General features: G+C 48.9%; 1 protein-coding gene across 1 annotated transcript in view; it reads right to left on the bottom strand.

The window, feature by feature from the left end:
* LRIG1 (leucine rich repeats and immunoglobulin like domains 1) overlaps positions 1-14,904 on the bottom strand; it is a 92,036-nt gene extending 77,132 nt beyond the window's left edge. The window contains exon 1 of the mRNA XM_071550290.1: positions 14,641-14,904. Coding sequence (XP_071406391.1) covers positions 14,641-14,816 — 176 coding nt within the window. The 5' untranslated portion in view covers positions 14,817-14,904. The remainder of the gene's footprint in view (positions 1-14,640) is intronic.
* Positions 14,905-18,140: the final 3,236 nt, after the last annotated feature.

Here is an 18,140-nt window from a genome sequence, read left to right as displayed (position 1 = left end):
TCCAGTGGCAGACAACCCGCTCAGTCTGTACTGAAACCAAAGAACTATCATGTGTGAGCACTAACCACAGTGTAGCAGAGATAATAAACAACAGACAGGCAACCATATGCAATGAGGCTGGTGTTTTTGGTAGGGGAAGCAAATTAAAAAGAAAAAAAAACACCAAATCCAGCAACCTAATAGCTAAAGGACCTACTGAATTTCAGAGGGACCCTTTTGTCCAAGTTAGGCTGCAGCAGTAACCTCCATAAGGGAGCCAGCTCCTTCCACCACACTAAAACTAATAGTTTTAGGAGGTGTCAGACCATTATCCCAGCAGAAAGGAGAGCCCAATCCAGGTACTGAACAGGTAGGATACAAAAGGACAAAGTGGTGTCCAGGTGGTCATACCAGGCAGGTGCATAACAGAACATGGGGTGGCACAAGAGTCCCAGAGCAATACTCTGCGTTAAGGTGCACAGGCTCAAATTCTGATCCAAGGCAGACCTGGCACACTCTTCTGAATTTATATAGGAAAGAACTATGAGAAACAGGAACCTAAAATGTGGTTGCAAGGTGCACAGTAAATACCACGTTTGGAAATGTAATCTCGTGGGGTATGAAAACAACAGCTCACACTCAGCACCAGGCAAGCCAGGGCTGCTGTGTGCAAAGGTTTGCTGGGCTCCTTCAGAAGCCTCCAGGCTCATGGACTTCACCATGAAAACTAAGCTGGACTACAAACCTATGCCAACCTCTGCTTTTTCAGCAAATGTAACTGAGCACTGGCATCTATATAATCTGTGCTTTTACAAATATTTTTGATATTACATTAAACAATACCCTTATATCCCACAGAAGAGACAAGTCTTAAAAGGAAGCAGGACAACTCTGCTTGCCAAGCTGAGAAACCTGGACTTGGAGCATCTCTACTGAAACCAGGCTGCCAAAACCAATTTGATGTGTTTTATTACTGCAAGGAATTCCACAAATATGCTGGCAACTTTGGAGTGTTAGTGCGGGTTCCTAGGTAGGAAAAAAAACCTCCTCAAAATACGCACTTTCCAGATTTCGCAAACATTTACCAGATGTAAATTCACGGGCAATTCATCTGCCATGACAAGAGTGTAGACATCAAATCCTGCAGAAGAGGCTGAGCCCCCATCTCTATCATGAGTGAAAGCCCATAGCCAGATCTGCCTGGCTGAACAAAGGTTTGTTTTCAATTATATTTCAAATTCTTCTGACAATAACTTCATGGTGTCTGGCACCAACACATCTGAGCCTTTGAAGTGGCTCTTGACTTGAGCGGGAAGAGGAGGAGGACAAAAAAGGGATTCAATCAGTAATTTCAGTCCAAGTCAAGCCTCTTCTCTGAAGAGAAAATGTTAATACTGCAATCCCCGAGCACCAAAAATGTGCTAGCAAAAACAAAAAAGCAAAACAAACCCCAAATATATAGCAAAATATATATATATGTACATGTCAAAAGAGAAATGGGTCTGCTCTGGGGTTTCACCTTCAGAAATAAGGTTATGAGGCATGTGAGCCAATGGTCCCAGACACTGGAGCCCTCCTTCCCAACACCTCCCCTCGGGTACTGTGACACTCCACATCCCCCTCCCAGTCTCTCACACTCATGGGCTGTAATAAAATGCTCATGGGAGGAGACATCCAGTGCAGAAGTCATAACCCAGCAACCACTGAAAGCACAGTTAAGTCAGAACAGGGAGACAGCAGGCAAAGCTTGCTGTCACATTCCCCATTCAAAATGTCATCACTGGTCCCCCAGCCCCAAGGAAAAGGTAGTGCTTCTACTTTCATGTTGCTGAGCAAAAGCAGTAGCAGCTCCCATTGAGCTCTTCCACAGAAACTCATTGTGAATGTATGTTTGGAGCATCCATGACAGATCAGGACAGCAACAGGAAAGTGCTGCAGGGTGCAAACTATGGGGTACTGGTGGCAGCAAGACTGAATCCCCTCTGGACAGGCTCAGGAGAACATTCCCAGGAGCCTTAGGCAGGTTTGTAGCACCTGCAGGTACACAAGCTGTCATACACCCATATTTCCCTTTAAGTTCACCTTTTGGTATCACAACGCCTTTTCAGATCTAGCCTTAAATAACATTAAGATCACTGGGGAAGTCAGTACGAGAGAAGGGCACAACTCAGTTTTACAACATGTAACTTTTTCATTTGGCTTATTCACATAAGCTGAGTTGTAGTTTAAGAGCGACAAGGTGGCAGAGCACAGCAGCTCCCGAGACCGGGAATGGTGGTTTTGACTGGAATGATGTTCCTTTAAAGAGGGATAAAAAAGACTTATTCATTTTTCCCAAGCCATACCCAAGTCCTACCAATTCTTTCTTAGGTCAGGCAGTTTCTGGAAACATCTTCTGGCTCAAGACACTTGCAGAATTTCAAGAATCTGCTCCACAAATCTTGAGGCTTCTTTGTTCAGGAATGCTGACATGTGGGCAAAGGAAAACCAAAACATTCCCATAAATGCTGCAGAAAACTTTAAACCCTGACCAAGATGAAAAACGCAAGAGTCAAAGTTCTGAAGGAAGTGTGGATTTTCTGTTGCATTTCAAACCCTGCCCTGAACACTCTTCCAGGAGGGGAATGTGGCTGTGCCAGGACAGCCTGTGTGCTTAGCAAAGCTGATGGCCTCCACGCACTCCCCTCAAAGCAGGGCTGGAGTCAGGCATGAATAAATAAAACAGACTTTCAGATCAAGTTTTCTTGGCCTTTACAGAGATGATCATGCTGTGAAAAACCTCTGGGCAGAGCCTCTTCTCTGCAGACAGGATCCTCCCATGTCCCAGTGTCTCCCCATCCACAAGTACCAAAGGCCAAACATGTATTTGGTCTTCTGCTTGCACGGCTGTTGGGACAGTACTTGAGTTGTTCTCTGGAAACATCCCTTGCATTCCATGAAACTGAGAAAACTAAACCTTTAGCTTACCCATAAAGTCTAATGTGTACAAGCTTACGTTAATTAGGAGGGACAGGTCTTCACTGTTTTAATTACAGGACCTTTTTCAGGCTGAGGGGTCTTGCCCACACCAGCATTCTCCTGGTGGCTGCCAAAGCACAGCCCAGCTCCTGCTACATCAGCTTGTCATTTATTCCTGCTGTGCTCCCCAAAGAGTCCCCACAGACACCATGAGATGTGGACTGCAGGGATGCTTTGGGCTGCAGGACATCAGTGTCATGGCACTGGCTAAACACAGACCGAGACAGAAAACCACTGTGGCAGACCTGACATGGGTCAAACAGCTACATACTGCCCCAAAACACTGCTAAGAGAAGCGGCCACAGACAACAGTGAAGGAGTCAACAACTGAAGGCCCGGCAAAGGGAGCAGTGCTGGAGGGCTCCCTCCTGGCCTGTCCTCTACCTTTGACTTCTATGGACCCAGACCTAAACAGGCATCCTGCAACTCTCTCCTGATACCATGGGAGTGCCAGGAGAAGGATCAGCTCTGCTCCTCCACAGCTGACACAGTCAGGTAGCTCCAAAGACACCCAAACAAGCCAAGAGGAATTCTGCCCTTTCAAACCTAAAAAGCAGGAAAACCATCAAAAGGTGTTTAAGCTGCAACACACAATAACCTCCCAAAAAACATCTGATTTCACATTTTCAATTCACTTCCAATCCCACCCCAGTCCTACGTGTCACGAAACTGACTTGGGCGGGCTGGAAATTTTCCTGCCACCAGCTTCCATCAGCCCGGGGAGCCCACAGGGAGGAGATGAAGCAGCCTGGGGAGACAGTGGGCCAAAAGGAGATTTGGGGGGTGATGCACCCTGCAACAGTGAGGCAGACAGTTTTATAACCAGTGGTCAGAATTACTCAGGAAACCATAGAGGAAGCAATTGGAAATTGTTGGACAGGGAAACTTCCCCATTCTGTTTCTAAACATGCAGGCCCATAACCCTGCACTTAATTCCTCTTTTAACCACGTCTCTCAGGGCAACATTAATCAGCACACAGCCCAAAAACGTTCAGCTGCCATCTCCTCCCCCCCAAAAAGGTGGTTGTTTTGACATGAAAAAAGAAATCTATGACAAGCCTAAATGTCTTAATCACACACAGCCTGTTCCCCAGCACACCCCACGCTGGCAATAGGACTCACACAGGGGGTGCTTCAAGCCTTGCCTTTGAGCTGGCTCGAGTATCCACAGCTGGAGAGCGAAGCAAACAAAGTGAACAGCAGGAACCGGAGCCTGGCCAGAGCACACCGGGGCTGCCGAGAGGGGTGGAGTGGGCACAGGGGGGTACGGGGAAGGTGGGGGGGGGAAAGCTTGTGCAGTCTGAATGAAAGGAAAGCCTGGGAGACACACAGGGATGCAGCATAGTCCCAGCGTCCCTGCCAGCTGAAAGGACAGCTCAGGCTCTTGTGAAGCATACCACAAAGTGGTAGCACTTGAGACAAGTGCAAGGAGCCATGAGAGAAAAAACACTAGTAAACAGCTTAGGCTGCGATTTGGCATCTCCCAAGGATGCTGCCCAGCTCTGTCTTCTCCCCACAGCTGCCTGGATCCTGCCAGCAGTTGGAATGAAAAGGAAGCCCAGGCAGGCATCCCTGCCCTGATGTCTCATACAGGCTAATCTCATACTGCTTCCCTTCCCTCAGCAGGGATACAGCCACCCTCCTCAGCCTGCTGCCTATGGAGAGGCAGGCATTCCAAATTCAAGTTCGCTCCTTAAAGAGAAGCTGGCCAACAGCATCAAAAGCTCTGGGGGAAGAGAACAGATATATGCACCATGGCACAGCCTCATTTCTCAGGACACCTGAGTAAACAGCAGTACCTGCCTCAGAGATTGTTAAACCAGGGAGGAGCAAATCCAACTGTTGTTTGAAGTTGACAGTATAAGCCAAACACATCCTGTTAGATCTGTACGAGTTTCTGTCCAAGGAGATTAACTCAAAGACCAATACACATCTCTGCTGGGAAGGTCAGCAAGGATGAAACTAAAGCTCCTAAAAGAGGTTGAGCTCACCAGGAAGCCAAAAGCCAAGCAATTTCACTATGGAGTTGGACTCTGCCCCACACAGATGAACAGGTGCATTCACTGAAACTGCAAGAGCTGAAGGAGTCCCACACACATCCCTGTGGGCTGGAGGGACAGGCTGCCAGCACCTTGTCCAACACACAAACCAAGTGACACCATTCAAGATGGAAGTGTTGAGAAACCAGGGGCCGAGATTCAGCTCTGCAGACCTCCTCCCAAACCAGAAAACTCCTTGCCCATTCACGCAGCAGAGGTGCATTTTGCGTAGGTACTATTCTATTATTATTTTCTAACCCACTGTAAAACTTTATTCATCTACTCTTACAAAGAGTCACTCAACCTCCTTAATTTAATCATGTTCAACAGCTTTTAGGTGGTCACCATCTCACTATCAAAGGTTGGAAAGGGGGAGGGGAGGATATACCACTGGTTTACAACCATGTGAAACAAAGATGGCACAACTCTGACAAATGCTTCCAAACCCAAAGTCTAGAAATACACTATCTTCTTTACTGATTTAATACAGAATGCATGTCCTACTCCAAAAGAATTCAAAGGTGTTCGAAAGCCAAGAATTCTGACTTGTTTAAGGAGGAAAGAGGAAGAAGAGAGTTGTTTATAGACTAACAGACAAGAACAGCACAAAAACATGCTCAGCAAAGTGCAAAATATTATGACACCTTTCAAAATAAAACATCATATGGTTTGTTTAAATCTCCTAAAACAAGAGAAGTCTCCCCATTTATCCAAAATAAATGAAATACAAGTGTGGATGTGACTCTGTCCCTGGTTCAGAAGGGAACAAAAGTTTACAGTGAGTTACACAAACAGAGCACAGGATGCTCTCCTGGCTCCCCAGCAAGGCCAGACCACAGGTAGCAAAGAGATGAGCCCCAGCCAACTGCCCTGTGTCAGCAGCAGTTGGCATTTCTGCCCTGCCCATGCCATCACCAGACAGGTGCAGGAGTGATGAAGTAACTGGGCATGAGAAAAGGGGAACACCATGAGGAGCCAACAAGGATCATCAAGAGACCTCATCCTGTGCAAATGACAGAGGTCATCGTTGACATGGGCCAGGCACCCAATCTTGCCATACCCCCTCCCTGCCCCCCATCCTCACACCTCCCTGGGGCTGCAAAGCCTGGCGTGAAAGGAGAAATCCCCCTCACTCTGGGTACTTTCCAGCTCCACCTCAATGCAACCACCTCGTGCTGGGGAACAGCTCATGGACTGGGCTGCCTAAGGAAGAGCTCATCCTGTCTGGACAGCCAGAGGGTATTTTTTAGGTCTGTGCTAAAGAAAGGTTCCTGGGGCTTTTTCACAGCTCTGGAATCCAGGTGGATTGCAGCTGACCAAGACACAGCAAAAAGCAAGCAAAGGCTGTCCAGGGCTGCTCCCCAGACAGCAGTGGAGAGCGAGCCCCAGCCTCCCCCCAGGCACAGCGCAGGAAGGAGAGGCACCAGTGTTTGGACAACTGGAACACATTTAGGGGGCAATTTTTCACAGGGCCTCCAGCCAGGCCATTTCCTACAATCACCATTTTATTACCCATGATACAACCCACAGACCAGCAGCTCCCCTGTCAACCAAGTCTCCCACCACCCTACTCAGACAAGAACATCACCCACACAGAGCCCCAGTGGGGGGCCCGTGCACCCATAACACCTCCAGCACCACATCTACAAATGCAACTACAAGATTAATGTCCAGTAACCCATCATCTCCATGCAAATATCCTCCACCAGTTCAACCCCAGCACTCATTTGTACTGCAGATCAGCCAAGCACTGCCACGCACGCTGCATGGCCGGCCAGCCACCACTTTTTTAAGAGTATTTTTTAGACAACAGATAACATAGAAAACCTGTGTTTACACTGGCGTGCAGCAGGCTAAAACAGACTTTAAGTGCAGTTATAAAACAGCCCAGCCACATCAGCTAGGCAAAATGTGTTTGGAGCTCACAGGGCAGTATTTGGTGAGGCTTCTGAGTAACTGGTGTTGATGGTAAACTCTGCAGAGGAGTACTCGCAGCATTCAAAAGGCAACAGGGTCCCATTCTGGCAAGTGCCCATACCAAAATTACAGGTTTTGGGCAACCAGAGAGAGATGTCAGTGGTGACCATGGATCTGGGCCTCTGTGTATGGGCAAGTGGGAAACGGCACAGCCCTGGCTTGGCATTTTGAATTTCTCATTTCCTTCTCGCACCTAAGGGTTTGTCTGCCTTCCTGCAGGGAGCAATAAACCACAAGCTAGGTCTAGAAAAAAGCATCTTAATTCAAGATTTCACAGCCAAATTTCCACTGAACTCAAGTGGGGTGTTCCGTAACCTGAAAGGATTCCTCTAAAAACAGGCACTTTCAAAGCAGAAACATTTGCAATACACAACTAGGCATAGGTGAGCAGGATTTACAAGAACTACATTTAAGACTGCACCCACCTCTGGCAATTTCCAAAATTAATGAGACTGCCCCAGTGGGTCTAAAAAATACACCCAAGGAAAATTCACAGAAGTTACTGACTCATTACAGGCAGCAATATCAAGACCACTCTACCTCCCTCACACACACAAAAAAACTGACAGATTCTCTTACACATAAAACTTCAGCTCTAAACCAAATGCAATTTGGGCATGATACTGGAGCATACATTTAAAGAATCTGTAGCTCTACATAAAATTATTCAATTGTTAAGCATCTCCTATACTTTTTCTCACGAAATCCATGTCACTGTGGGAAACTACAAAACTGCCAAGGCAGGTGCAAATAACCAACTGTCCTGCCTGCACATCCAGCATGGTTAATCTTGATAAAAGCCAAGCAGATGGCCAGTTTGAGACCTGTCCTTCAGTTCCTACTCAAACTGAAAATACAACCACGTGGAAGTGAACCATGCTCCCAAAACTGGATGTGACACATCATCAGGTCTTGAGAGGTGTCCCTAAAATAGCAGGGCTTGCTTCTAGACATCTCCAAAATTATATGGTTGTGGCTTGAGAGACAACGTGCTGAAAACATAATGAGGGAGCATAACATATTACATATGTTGTGGTCCTGCTCTGAAGCTGGAGGAGGCTGGGGCTGAAGGACTTGGGCTGCAGCACAGGACTTGGTTAACTATTAATGCATGACTCAGCTATAACAATAATAGGTATTTCATGTGATGCATTAGCACAACGGCATCCCGGTCCTTGACTTAGGCCCCATGCATAGTAGGAAAAAAAATATCTTGTAGCACATAATTTCATAGCTGGACGTACCAGGAAACAGATTTTATTCACCCCTTAGTTTCTTCCTGCACACTCTGGAACCTCACTCTGCTTGTTTCCTCATACGCCACTAAAAACCAGTAAGAGACCAATAAGGAGAGCTACAGGAGGTGCCCAGGTTTGCATGAAACCACAACCCAGACCAAGGTGCTTTATTTATTTACTGTTATTCACCCATGTTATTCACCTGAATGAGGTGCTAATTCCTGCCCAGCCCAGGTCCTGCAGAACTGATGAATCTGGAGCCTGGATTTTTCACAGATGGCTCTTCATTGCAACATTAGTCTAAATTATCTCTACTCCACTCATCCACGTGACCCCATCCAGCTCTACACTGCAAAACAAGGGAGTCGCACCGGGTGATTAGATTAGCAGCCCAAACTGATTGTGTTAAAAGCTGATGAGCTGAACTAACTCAATCCAAGGTGTCTGGCGGGGCAGCCAACAAGATCAATTAAAAGCCCTGCAGCCCTAATTGAGAGTTTCTGGGTGCGGCTGACATACCAGTCAGGGGCAATACACAAATCTGGGCCAAATACACAAGTTCTGAGCACAGCTGGCTACTGAGGAATGACAGCCATCGTCCCAATTTGCAGCCACTCAAACTTCAAGACACAACTTTAATTCCCCTTCAAGAGATCAAAGCAACCAGACAGAATCCAAAGACAGGCACTGCTTGGGCATGCCCAGGGTGGCACCCACCAATTCCCAGCTGCCGGGCAGAGCCAGTGGCAGATGCACATATATTCATGAGCCCAGGTGTAAGCACAGAGTAAGGCAGGCATTTCTCCAGTACGGAGAATTCTTGGGGGATTGCCTCAACGTGAAGCCACCTTTAACCCTTCCAGCAGGCTCTTCTGAAGCTACACACTGCGAACATCCTTCCAATGCTCTCAGGCTTCCCTGCCCGCACCAGGTGAGGCTCACACCAAGTAAAGTCCCACCTGAGCAAAGTGCTTCTGCGTCTGCCTAAATCCCCAGAGACAAGATTGGAGCACCAGCTTAATTTAAGCAGGGAAGTGAAATCTCACCCATGCTCAAGGAAGTATTTAAGTATCTGAAGTGCTTTGTTGAAGTGTCTGGGTTCCCAAACCTATCAGTTTACCACCTTCTTGATGCCAACAAGCAAAGAGACAAGAAAATCACATTTGCTGCTTAAACTCCAAGCAGGAAATCCTGCAAGGCTCAGCCACCCCCAAAACTTACATCCACACAACTACAGAGCACTTTGCAGAAGGCAAAGAAGAAAAATATTAAACTGTACCTAACACATAATAATAGTTGATTTTTCTAGAGAACAATTGATGGTGTGTTCGTTTTTTCGGCTGCCTACTGAGATGCTGGTTCCCTTGCCCTGGGAATTTTCCCTCTAGAGTTCCTCCTCCCCCAGCTCCCAGACCATCCATTCTCCCCTTTTCAAACTGCACCCATTGTAAATGGCACTGAATATTAACACAGTCCATTGAGCACTTGCTCCTTTTGTATGGGACCCCTGCGTTTCAAATTGCAGTCACTGTAGAGAGGAAAAGTCTCAAAGTGATTAAATGCCATGAAGTTTCTCAAAAGGAGAGAGGAATATGCAGAGGAGGCTGAGGCGGTCCTACAGCCTTTCACTTGAAGCCAGGAGCTTCAGCGAGATCCAGAAAGGCTTCTTGGTGGGGGTATTTTACCCTTCATTGAGAATTTCTTCTGATGAGCCAATTTCTGCACCAGCTGAGGCTCAGTCCGGGAAGAGCAGCAAATGCAGAGTTTGCTGTTAACTGTGGCTCCCCTGTACGAGCTGATAAACACTGCGGCATGCTGAGGGTGGTCAGCGAATCCACCAACACATGTTCACACAGGAGGGATGGATTTACTTGCAAGCACATGTATTTATTTGTACTTAAGCAGCAGGCCCGGAGAGGCACTGCTTTGCAAGGAGAGGCTCTGCTGTTGCCCACCAGGGCCAAGCTGCAGTCCAGTGCAGGAACTACAGTCCTGTAGGGTGTAGGGCCATCCTCCTGCCCTGGGGCTGGAGACTATCCCCAAGCAGTGCCATGGACAAGGACAGTTCTGCTCCAGGAAGTACCAAATCCATCCAAGTGTGTAACAGCAAGCCAAGCAGGATTTCTCTTACAAAGCACCAAAAGCTTCCAGCACTATCCCACCTGAGCTGAAAACCCTCCTTGGACCACCACAGAGGAAGGAGCCACTGGCTTTCTAGCAGTTCTTCGGGTTTCCACTCAGTTACCTCGGGAGGAAGGAGGGAGATCAGCCACCTGCACCTCTCCCAAGCACAGCAGCCCCCCGGAGCAGCCGGCACTCGGTGAGGGCTCTGCAGCTGCATGGGGCCAGGCACCAGGAGCCCAGGGTGACGATTACTTAATCTTTGTTCCATTATTTCAGCAGGCCTGGAGGTAGGACATGCAGGAGAGGTGCTGCCAGCAGCACTTCCCCCTCCCAGCAACTGTCAGCAAGAGAATCCCCTGAATCCCCTCCTCTTCCAGCATCTGTAGCAGGCACGAGTTACTCCGGAGCCCGAGAGCAACCAATGCCCTTCTCCAAAAGTTCCATCAAACCGGCAGCAGCACAGCCCCTTACCAACCAAGCTTCTACCCTCTAACGTGTAACAAACAAGACCTGATATAGTAAAACCTAGTTTACCAACAAATATCGATTTGTAGGTAATTTTGAGCACAAACATTCAGTTTCGTTGCCGTCAACAATCTCCCTTTGCATGTATACACTTGAGCACAGCAGAGTCTGCTCCTGCCTTCTAGCTGAAATGCATTTCCAGGCCCTAAAACTACCGACAGGTACCCACAGGACCTTAAAAAGCATCTAGACACTTTGCCCTGCTCTCTCCAGAGAGCAGCAGCGCCGTGCAAAGAGTGAACATCCACGCAGCTGGTGCCTCGGGGCAACTTATCCATATAGCCAAGCCCTGGGAAAAGGCAACAGCTCTTAACCCAGTTCTCCTGGGCACTCGAGGACTGTATTTTCCCAGATATGCCAGGCACATGCAGAGACCCAGAGGGGTCCATGCATCGATGCCCGGTATCCCCAAAAACATCTCCCAGTCATTTGGGTCAAAAATTACACAACACATCTGTTTAAAATAAAAACTTCCTTTCCTGCAGACCATACCAGCAATGAGTTAGCCGTTCAACTGCAGTCTCACTACCTCAAAATCTTCTCACCAAAAATCTGTACCTAAAATCCTATTGATTTATCACTAAAAAACCCTCATACATGATCCCTAGAAGAAATCTCTCTTCGGTCACTCCTCAAAAATTAAGATACACAGAGAGCTGCACAGAAGCAGAGGATGCCACATCCCGAATGCTGCTGGAGCCCTGGCTTCTTGGGACACGAAGCATTTTGTATTTCAGCTTGGCCCGACACTTTATGCCACACTTTAACGTGGAAACAAACTTCAGACTTAAACACCAAAAGACATGAAGCACCCCCAGGCATCTTCCAAGTGAGGCACTGCAAAGGAGCCCTGAGCACACCAACTGCCCAGCAGTTTGACTCTCCCGACATTCCCCATAGACCTTTCCCAGCTGCAGAGCTGGTGCAAGAACAGGATCGGTCATGGCAGTGTTGCAATGTGCCTGGACAGCAAGTCAAGCGCACTTACATAACTGGCACACAGTGTTGAGGTGTCTGTTGCTTTTAAGGAATAAAAAAATCCAAACAAACAACAAAAAAGCCTCCAAACACATCTATGCCACACTACATTAAATATGAGCGACTGCAGCCCCCCTGCATCAGTTATGCCCTTCTCAAAGCTCGGGAGAAAAATTACAACTCCGAGCTCTACTGCCAACAGAGAACTAACAATAGTTTCAGAAAGTTCCAATGCTTTTCCTCGGCACTGATAGCCCTGTTGACAAAATACGCGGCGTGATTAGGTCTGTTCCAGAACCCTGCCCGGCGTGCCGAGCCGCATTTCCACCCCTACAAACAAAAAGCTTTATCTCCAACACACTGAAAACCGACTCCAAGCACTGCCTCAGCATTGTGGCACTCGTTAGGAACAAACTGCTAAGGAGGGATTGTTCAATAGAGCTTTAATGAAGTTAAAGCACAGCCACCGCAGTCGCTGGAAACTGGATTTATCTCGCCTCCCATTAGCGATCGAACATGCCCAAGCTTATCACCTCGGGGGTGCGGACACCTCGGGCGGGACACATTCTGCCCAGAAGGGATGGACACCAGTGATGCGCAGCTCCAACATCACCCATCTCACCCCAGCTTAAACCCGCTCCCCCTGCGCTGCACTCGTGCATCAGCCATGGACCACTGCAAACCCCCACGTTTGCTTTCTGCTTCTTTAAAAGGGCATATTAAAAAGCCCAAAACAACCAAACAAAAAAAGCAACAGCTGCGGAGGTAACTTTTCTCCAACACGTGGTGCTTTTAGGGGACGCTAAACTACTAAAAAAAAAGTGAGTTAGCAACTCCATAGCAAAAATGAGCATTTGTGATCCCACCAAGATTGAAAAACGTGCTTTATCCTCGTTCCTGAACTGAGATAAGCCATTTTAAGTAATTTTAGTAATTAGAAGCACTGTTACTTCAAGAACAAGAGTATTTGCAATAGCTTCAAGTCTGCTTTTCATACTAGCTATGGAGAAGGAAAAAAGGCTTTAATTTTGAATTTTCAGATATGAAAAACCATCACTTTAACCAATTCTTTGGTTAGTTACAAATCATATTTTAAGTGGCTAAACGATCAACAGCCCACAGGTCCGCAGCAGAAGATTTATACATGCTATTACCTCACCAATAAAATTTAAAATGAACACAAGACACTCAAAAATCTGTTCCATATGAAAAAGACACTCCTGGGTATTAGCACTCCGGAAAGAAATCACACAACAATAAATTTGTCCTATCTGGGCTATTAACGCATTTCCCTGCCCGAACAAAGATACACTGTCCTATTTTAAGAGGTGCATGGGAACGCTGGAATTACGCTGACAAGACTAAAATTTGCTCGCTCTGAAAGGTGCCCAAGGCCGAGGGAAGGATCCTTCGGAGCGCTCAGCAACAGGTGAATGGAATGAGTCAGGGTTTTAATGGAGAGGCCACACGTTCCTCTCGGTGTGACACCTGATAATTTCGAGTAAAACAAGGCATTTCTGCAGCCAAAAGTGAATACCACCAGGAGGACCTGACAGATCTCTAATATTTCTTCTTAATAAGGAGCTGGACGATCTCCAGCAACACTTCAGTGACCGTTCTCTCTCCTGGCAGAGCTGAGAAGGATCTGTTACAACCAGGGGTTTTATAGATTAAATAATCTATAAATCTGTTCAAACAAAAGAAAGGCCCCGCCACAGAAGCACTGTTTTCCCTTTCCATTTCTGGATCCTTACTTCCCCAAGGTTTGCTCGTGGTTGCACTCATTTTTACAAGTTTGCGAGTGCACACTTAACCCTCAGTCCTCCTGGACTGTCAAACGAACTGAGCTGTCAAAGACAAGCACACTTTCCCCCCCTCCCCGAATCTCTTGAGCTTCACGTGTCTGATGTTTCATTTCAGCTTTTCCCAGCCCAGAGCAGCGAACTCGCTGTTCTTCACGGGAAAGGGCAGTGACACCGTCCTGCGCTTGGGCACAGGCCTGAGCACCTTAGACACCGTTCTGGGGATACAAACCTCCCCAGAGTGCTGCACTAAGCCCCAGGTGCGTGCGCCGAGCTGCGCTGCCATGCGAGACACACGACACACGGCAGGTCAGTGACGGCCAGACGGACAAGCACCGGGAGAGCGCAGCTTTAGTGAAAAACACCTGGGCCTTCTTCAAGCTCCCCAACAGCCCACGACTCGGTTTCAAATCCCCCGAAATTCACAACCTAAAAGGCTGGCAGCACGAAAAGCCAAAAGGGCAAGAGCGGCCGCGGGTCCGTGTTCGGCCACCCCTACGCGGTGCTGGGCGCGCCCGCTCCGCACCCCGAGACAGCGGACATGGATGGATGGATTATATCCTAATAAGGATTCGGGAACCCAGGCTGGTCGTTATCTCCAGCAGATCCCATCGTTAGAGACCGAACCCGCTGCGGGATTTCCTTCCCCCGGGACACCCGCACACAGCGGAGGGAGTGCCAGCCCCGCACGGGACCGGGCGACGGGATGGAGCCCCCGATCCCCACTTTTCACCCGGGACCGACATCGCTGCCGGCACCTCCATCACCCCGGGTGGGAGCCAGAGCGGACCCCGCGCCGCGGTGCTCAGCGGCCACTCCGCTCGAACAAACAAACCGGAGTTCCGCGGAGATTTCTCGTTTTAAAGTTTTCCCGTCGCTGACAACACTCCAAGGCGCGCAGGTCCGGCCGCCCGAACCCCCCTGCGGGTTCCCCCCGTCCCCGGAGCCCCCGGTACTCACACGTGCCGCGGCCAGCGGGGCAGGTCCCGGGGCAGTGCGGGCAGGGCCAGCCCTCCGCAGCTCAGCGCGGCGCCGCCGCAAGCGCAGCCCGAGGGGCAGCCCCCGGTGGCGGCCGAGCTCCGCAGCAGCCCCAGCAGCAGCAGCAGCGGCAGCGCCGCCCGCGACGGCAGCGCCATTTTGTATCCGGGACCGGGGATCGTCCGCTGCGGCGGGAGGAGGACAGGGAGGAGTAGGAGCAGCAGCAGGAGAAGGAGGAGGCGGCGGGCGCTCAGCGCGGCTCTGCCGCCCGCAGCATCGCCGCTCCCGCCGGCGCCGCGGGGCGCTCACGGCTCACCGGCATCCACTGCCGGGCAGAGTGCGCGTCGGCGGCCGATGGGAAGCGCCTCCTCCTTCGCTCGGCGGGCTCCGGCGCTGCCCGTGCCCGGCGCGCTCGCCGGGGCCGCTCCCGGTACCGCTCCCGCCGCCCCGAGCGCCGCTCGCCGCGGACCCACGTTGGCGACACCGCAACATGTATCCGCGCCGCCCCCCGCGCGCCCGCCCATTGGCTGCTGGGCGGCCCCCGGCGCGCCGCCATTGGTCGGGAGCCCCTCCCCGCGCCCCGAGGCGGCGCTCCATTGGCTCTCGCGGCCTGTCAATCAACGGCGCAGGGCCCGCCCCCCTTTCCCACTCCAGGTGTGAACGCTCCCCCCCACGCGGTGCCTCTTAAAGGGGCCGCGCCCGCTCCGCGGGTACCAACCTCCGTACCGGAGCTGCGGACGCTCCGTGGAGTCCCGCGGCGTGGGAGAATCCCCACACCCCCATGAAGGCTCCTCCGGACGCCACGGAGCGGCTATGGGGCCGCAACCCGCAAGGACACGGGTGTCCCGCCGGAGGAGAGCATCAGCTGGCCCCGCGCCTCCCAGACCACACCTAAGCGGGGATTCCGCTCCCCAAACGTAGCCCAGCACACGGCAGATGTAAAAGCCCAAAGCGGATCGAAGTGTGACTCACCAGAGAGCATTACGGGCACAACTCATCCTAGAGCATTCATGCACCCCAGGGACTGAACCTGGAGGCTGCTCCTCAGCTCAGTGGGGAGCGTCCGGCTGGCTTTGGTCAGGTTTGGATGTGCCCTGCACAGCATTTAGCGGGGGATGCTTAGAGGGCAGATGGGAGTGTGGTTTAACTCCTTACAGCAGGCATTACGTGGGGAGAAAGGGGATATTTTAGGCAGGGAAACACATATTGCAGCTCAATCCCGTTTCCACTACTTTTGGTTAGACTTCCATCCTCCTGCTGCAGATTTCTCCTCCAAACCCAAAAGCAACATGGGGAGGTCCCAGTGCCTCCTGGACACTTCGGCTTCTGGGATCAGCACCTGCAACATGAATGCTGAAAGCATACAAAAATCATACCCAAGAGAGAGCAGAAAGAGGAAAAGAAGTCTGCAAATCCCGAGGGAGGAAGATTGAGCTTAGGAAGATGACATGCTATGAAATGTAGAACCTGGGTTTATTACGGGGCAAGATCTTGGTCCAGGAGGAGCAGTCTGTGGTTTCAGCATCCCCACCTGAATCTCAAACATACATTACTGCTATTCCTGGCATAGCAGTTCCCTGTTCCTTGCTGTTTACTCCTGACAGCCACCTGCACAAAGAACTATTTGGCTTTTGGGACAGCTTTACATGTATCAGATTGCAGAGATTAATGATAGACAGAAAACTCAATCTTTGCAAAGGCTGGGTAAAACTTGGGGTTTAGGCTTTTCACTATAAAGAGGGGAGAGATTAAAAATATATTCATATTATTATGGTCTTACTTCAGTCTTCGAGAACTGAAAAAACCAGGAGAATGGCTGATGTTTAGTCCCCTGATTTATTTGAAAGCTTTCTGCAAAGTAAGAGCAAGAGTTCCTGTCCCTGGGGAGGGCACCTGAGTCAGGAAGAGCAGATATATTACAGAAAACAGGGCAGTCTCATACATAAAATAAACAAATTATACATATAAACAAAATATACAAATAAATCTCCAATTGCAAAATATTCTTTTAGTTACTCAATGTGGAAGAACCACAGTCTAAGGTACTTTTATGGAGAGGATTTCTCCTGGCTAGTAGGGAAGGCACCATAAAAATAAAAAATACCCTTTTGGTTCTTTTACAGTGTTTTCAAATTTCTCAACCAGCTTTTAAATTAATTTTAACAATTAATGTTTTTTAATATTAGTGCAGGAGGATAGCTGTGGAGTTACCCAGGGAGAAAGAGATGCAAAAGCTTTAGGTAACCTTTATAAAACAGAAATTTAGAAGGAACTCTTCTGGAGACTGAGCTGAATCACCTTGTATTTGCACAAGAACTCCATGCACTAAAAATAAGCAGTTGGTGGAAGCTGAGACTACTCTCAGTTGTGCTCTCCCTCTTCCCCAAGCCAGTGCCTGTGCTGGAGAGAAGTCTGTGTACAGAATGGAGGATGTTTCTTCCTTGAACCTCATTAAATCTAATTAAATAGCTTACAAAAGTATTTATGAAAACATATTTTAAAAAGGCAAAGGCATGCCAACAAGGAAGATATCTCTAATTCTGTCGGTGTCTTTTTGTGGATTTGGAGTCAGTTCAGAAGTGCACACTTGGAAGGTAATTGCTGACAGCATGCAGAATCCATCAAGCTATAATTAACACTACTATTATTCTAATTGCCTCACTCAAGCTTCTGTGTTTTTTAATTGTAGAGCAATTTGCCAATAGAGAATTTAATTGCAATACATATTTTATACATTTTGGGACAAAGTATCATTATTTCCACTTCAGCAAAAATGCTCCTCAGTTTTTAATAGCTTGCTTTATTCCTTTCTGGGTAGTTTTTTGCCCGATACAGGATTTTGATTGCAGCCTCTTGTGAAATTAGTAATGTTATAATATCCAGGAGTGCCTGGAGGCTTCAGTTTGGATCATGACTCTATTAAGCTAGGAACTGTACATACATGTATCAAGACACAGCCCTGAGGAGCTTGAAATCTAAACAGAGAACACAAACTGAGGTGAGAACAGAAGTATTATCCCTGCTTTACAGCTGGGGAAATGGAGCCCCAGATGACTCACCTTAGGCAACCCCACACCTGGGGTGCAGCCAGGAACTCACAGGAGCCCTGAACACAGGGCACCCTTCACCTTCAGCATCAACTGAGCTTCTAACCTCTGGTTCCTGCAGAAGTATCTCTCTGTAGTTTGGTTTGAGAGCTAGACCTTCTAAATAACTTCTAATCATCCAGACTCACCTTTCACACATGCCTTGGCTTTTGGAGCAAAAGCCAGTGCTGAAGAAGAGCCATGGTGAGGCTGCAGAACAACTCAGCAGAGGTGACTAGCTGGATGGAGGATGATAGCAAGGCTATCAGGTTTTGTGAGGGATGGGTTTGACTTCTGTCCTAGTTCAGCAGGAGGGACCAGCTAACCCTGTGTGGGGGTGATCAAAGCTGTGTATTCTACCCCCTCTATTCATTCCCCAAGGACAATGGGCCATTA

This window comes from Pithys albifrons, chromosome 3 (assembly GCF_047495875.1).
Source record: "Pithys albifrons albifrons isolate INPA30051 chromosome 3, PitAlb_v1, whole genome shotgun sequence".
NCBI lineage: Eukaryota > Metazoa > Chordata > Aves > Passeriformes > Thamnophilidae > Pithys > Pithys albifrons.
Note: the sequence above shows the minus strand (reverse complement) of the source record. Positions and strands in the feature narration are given on the sequence as shown.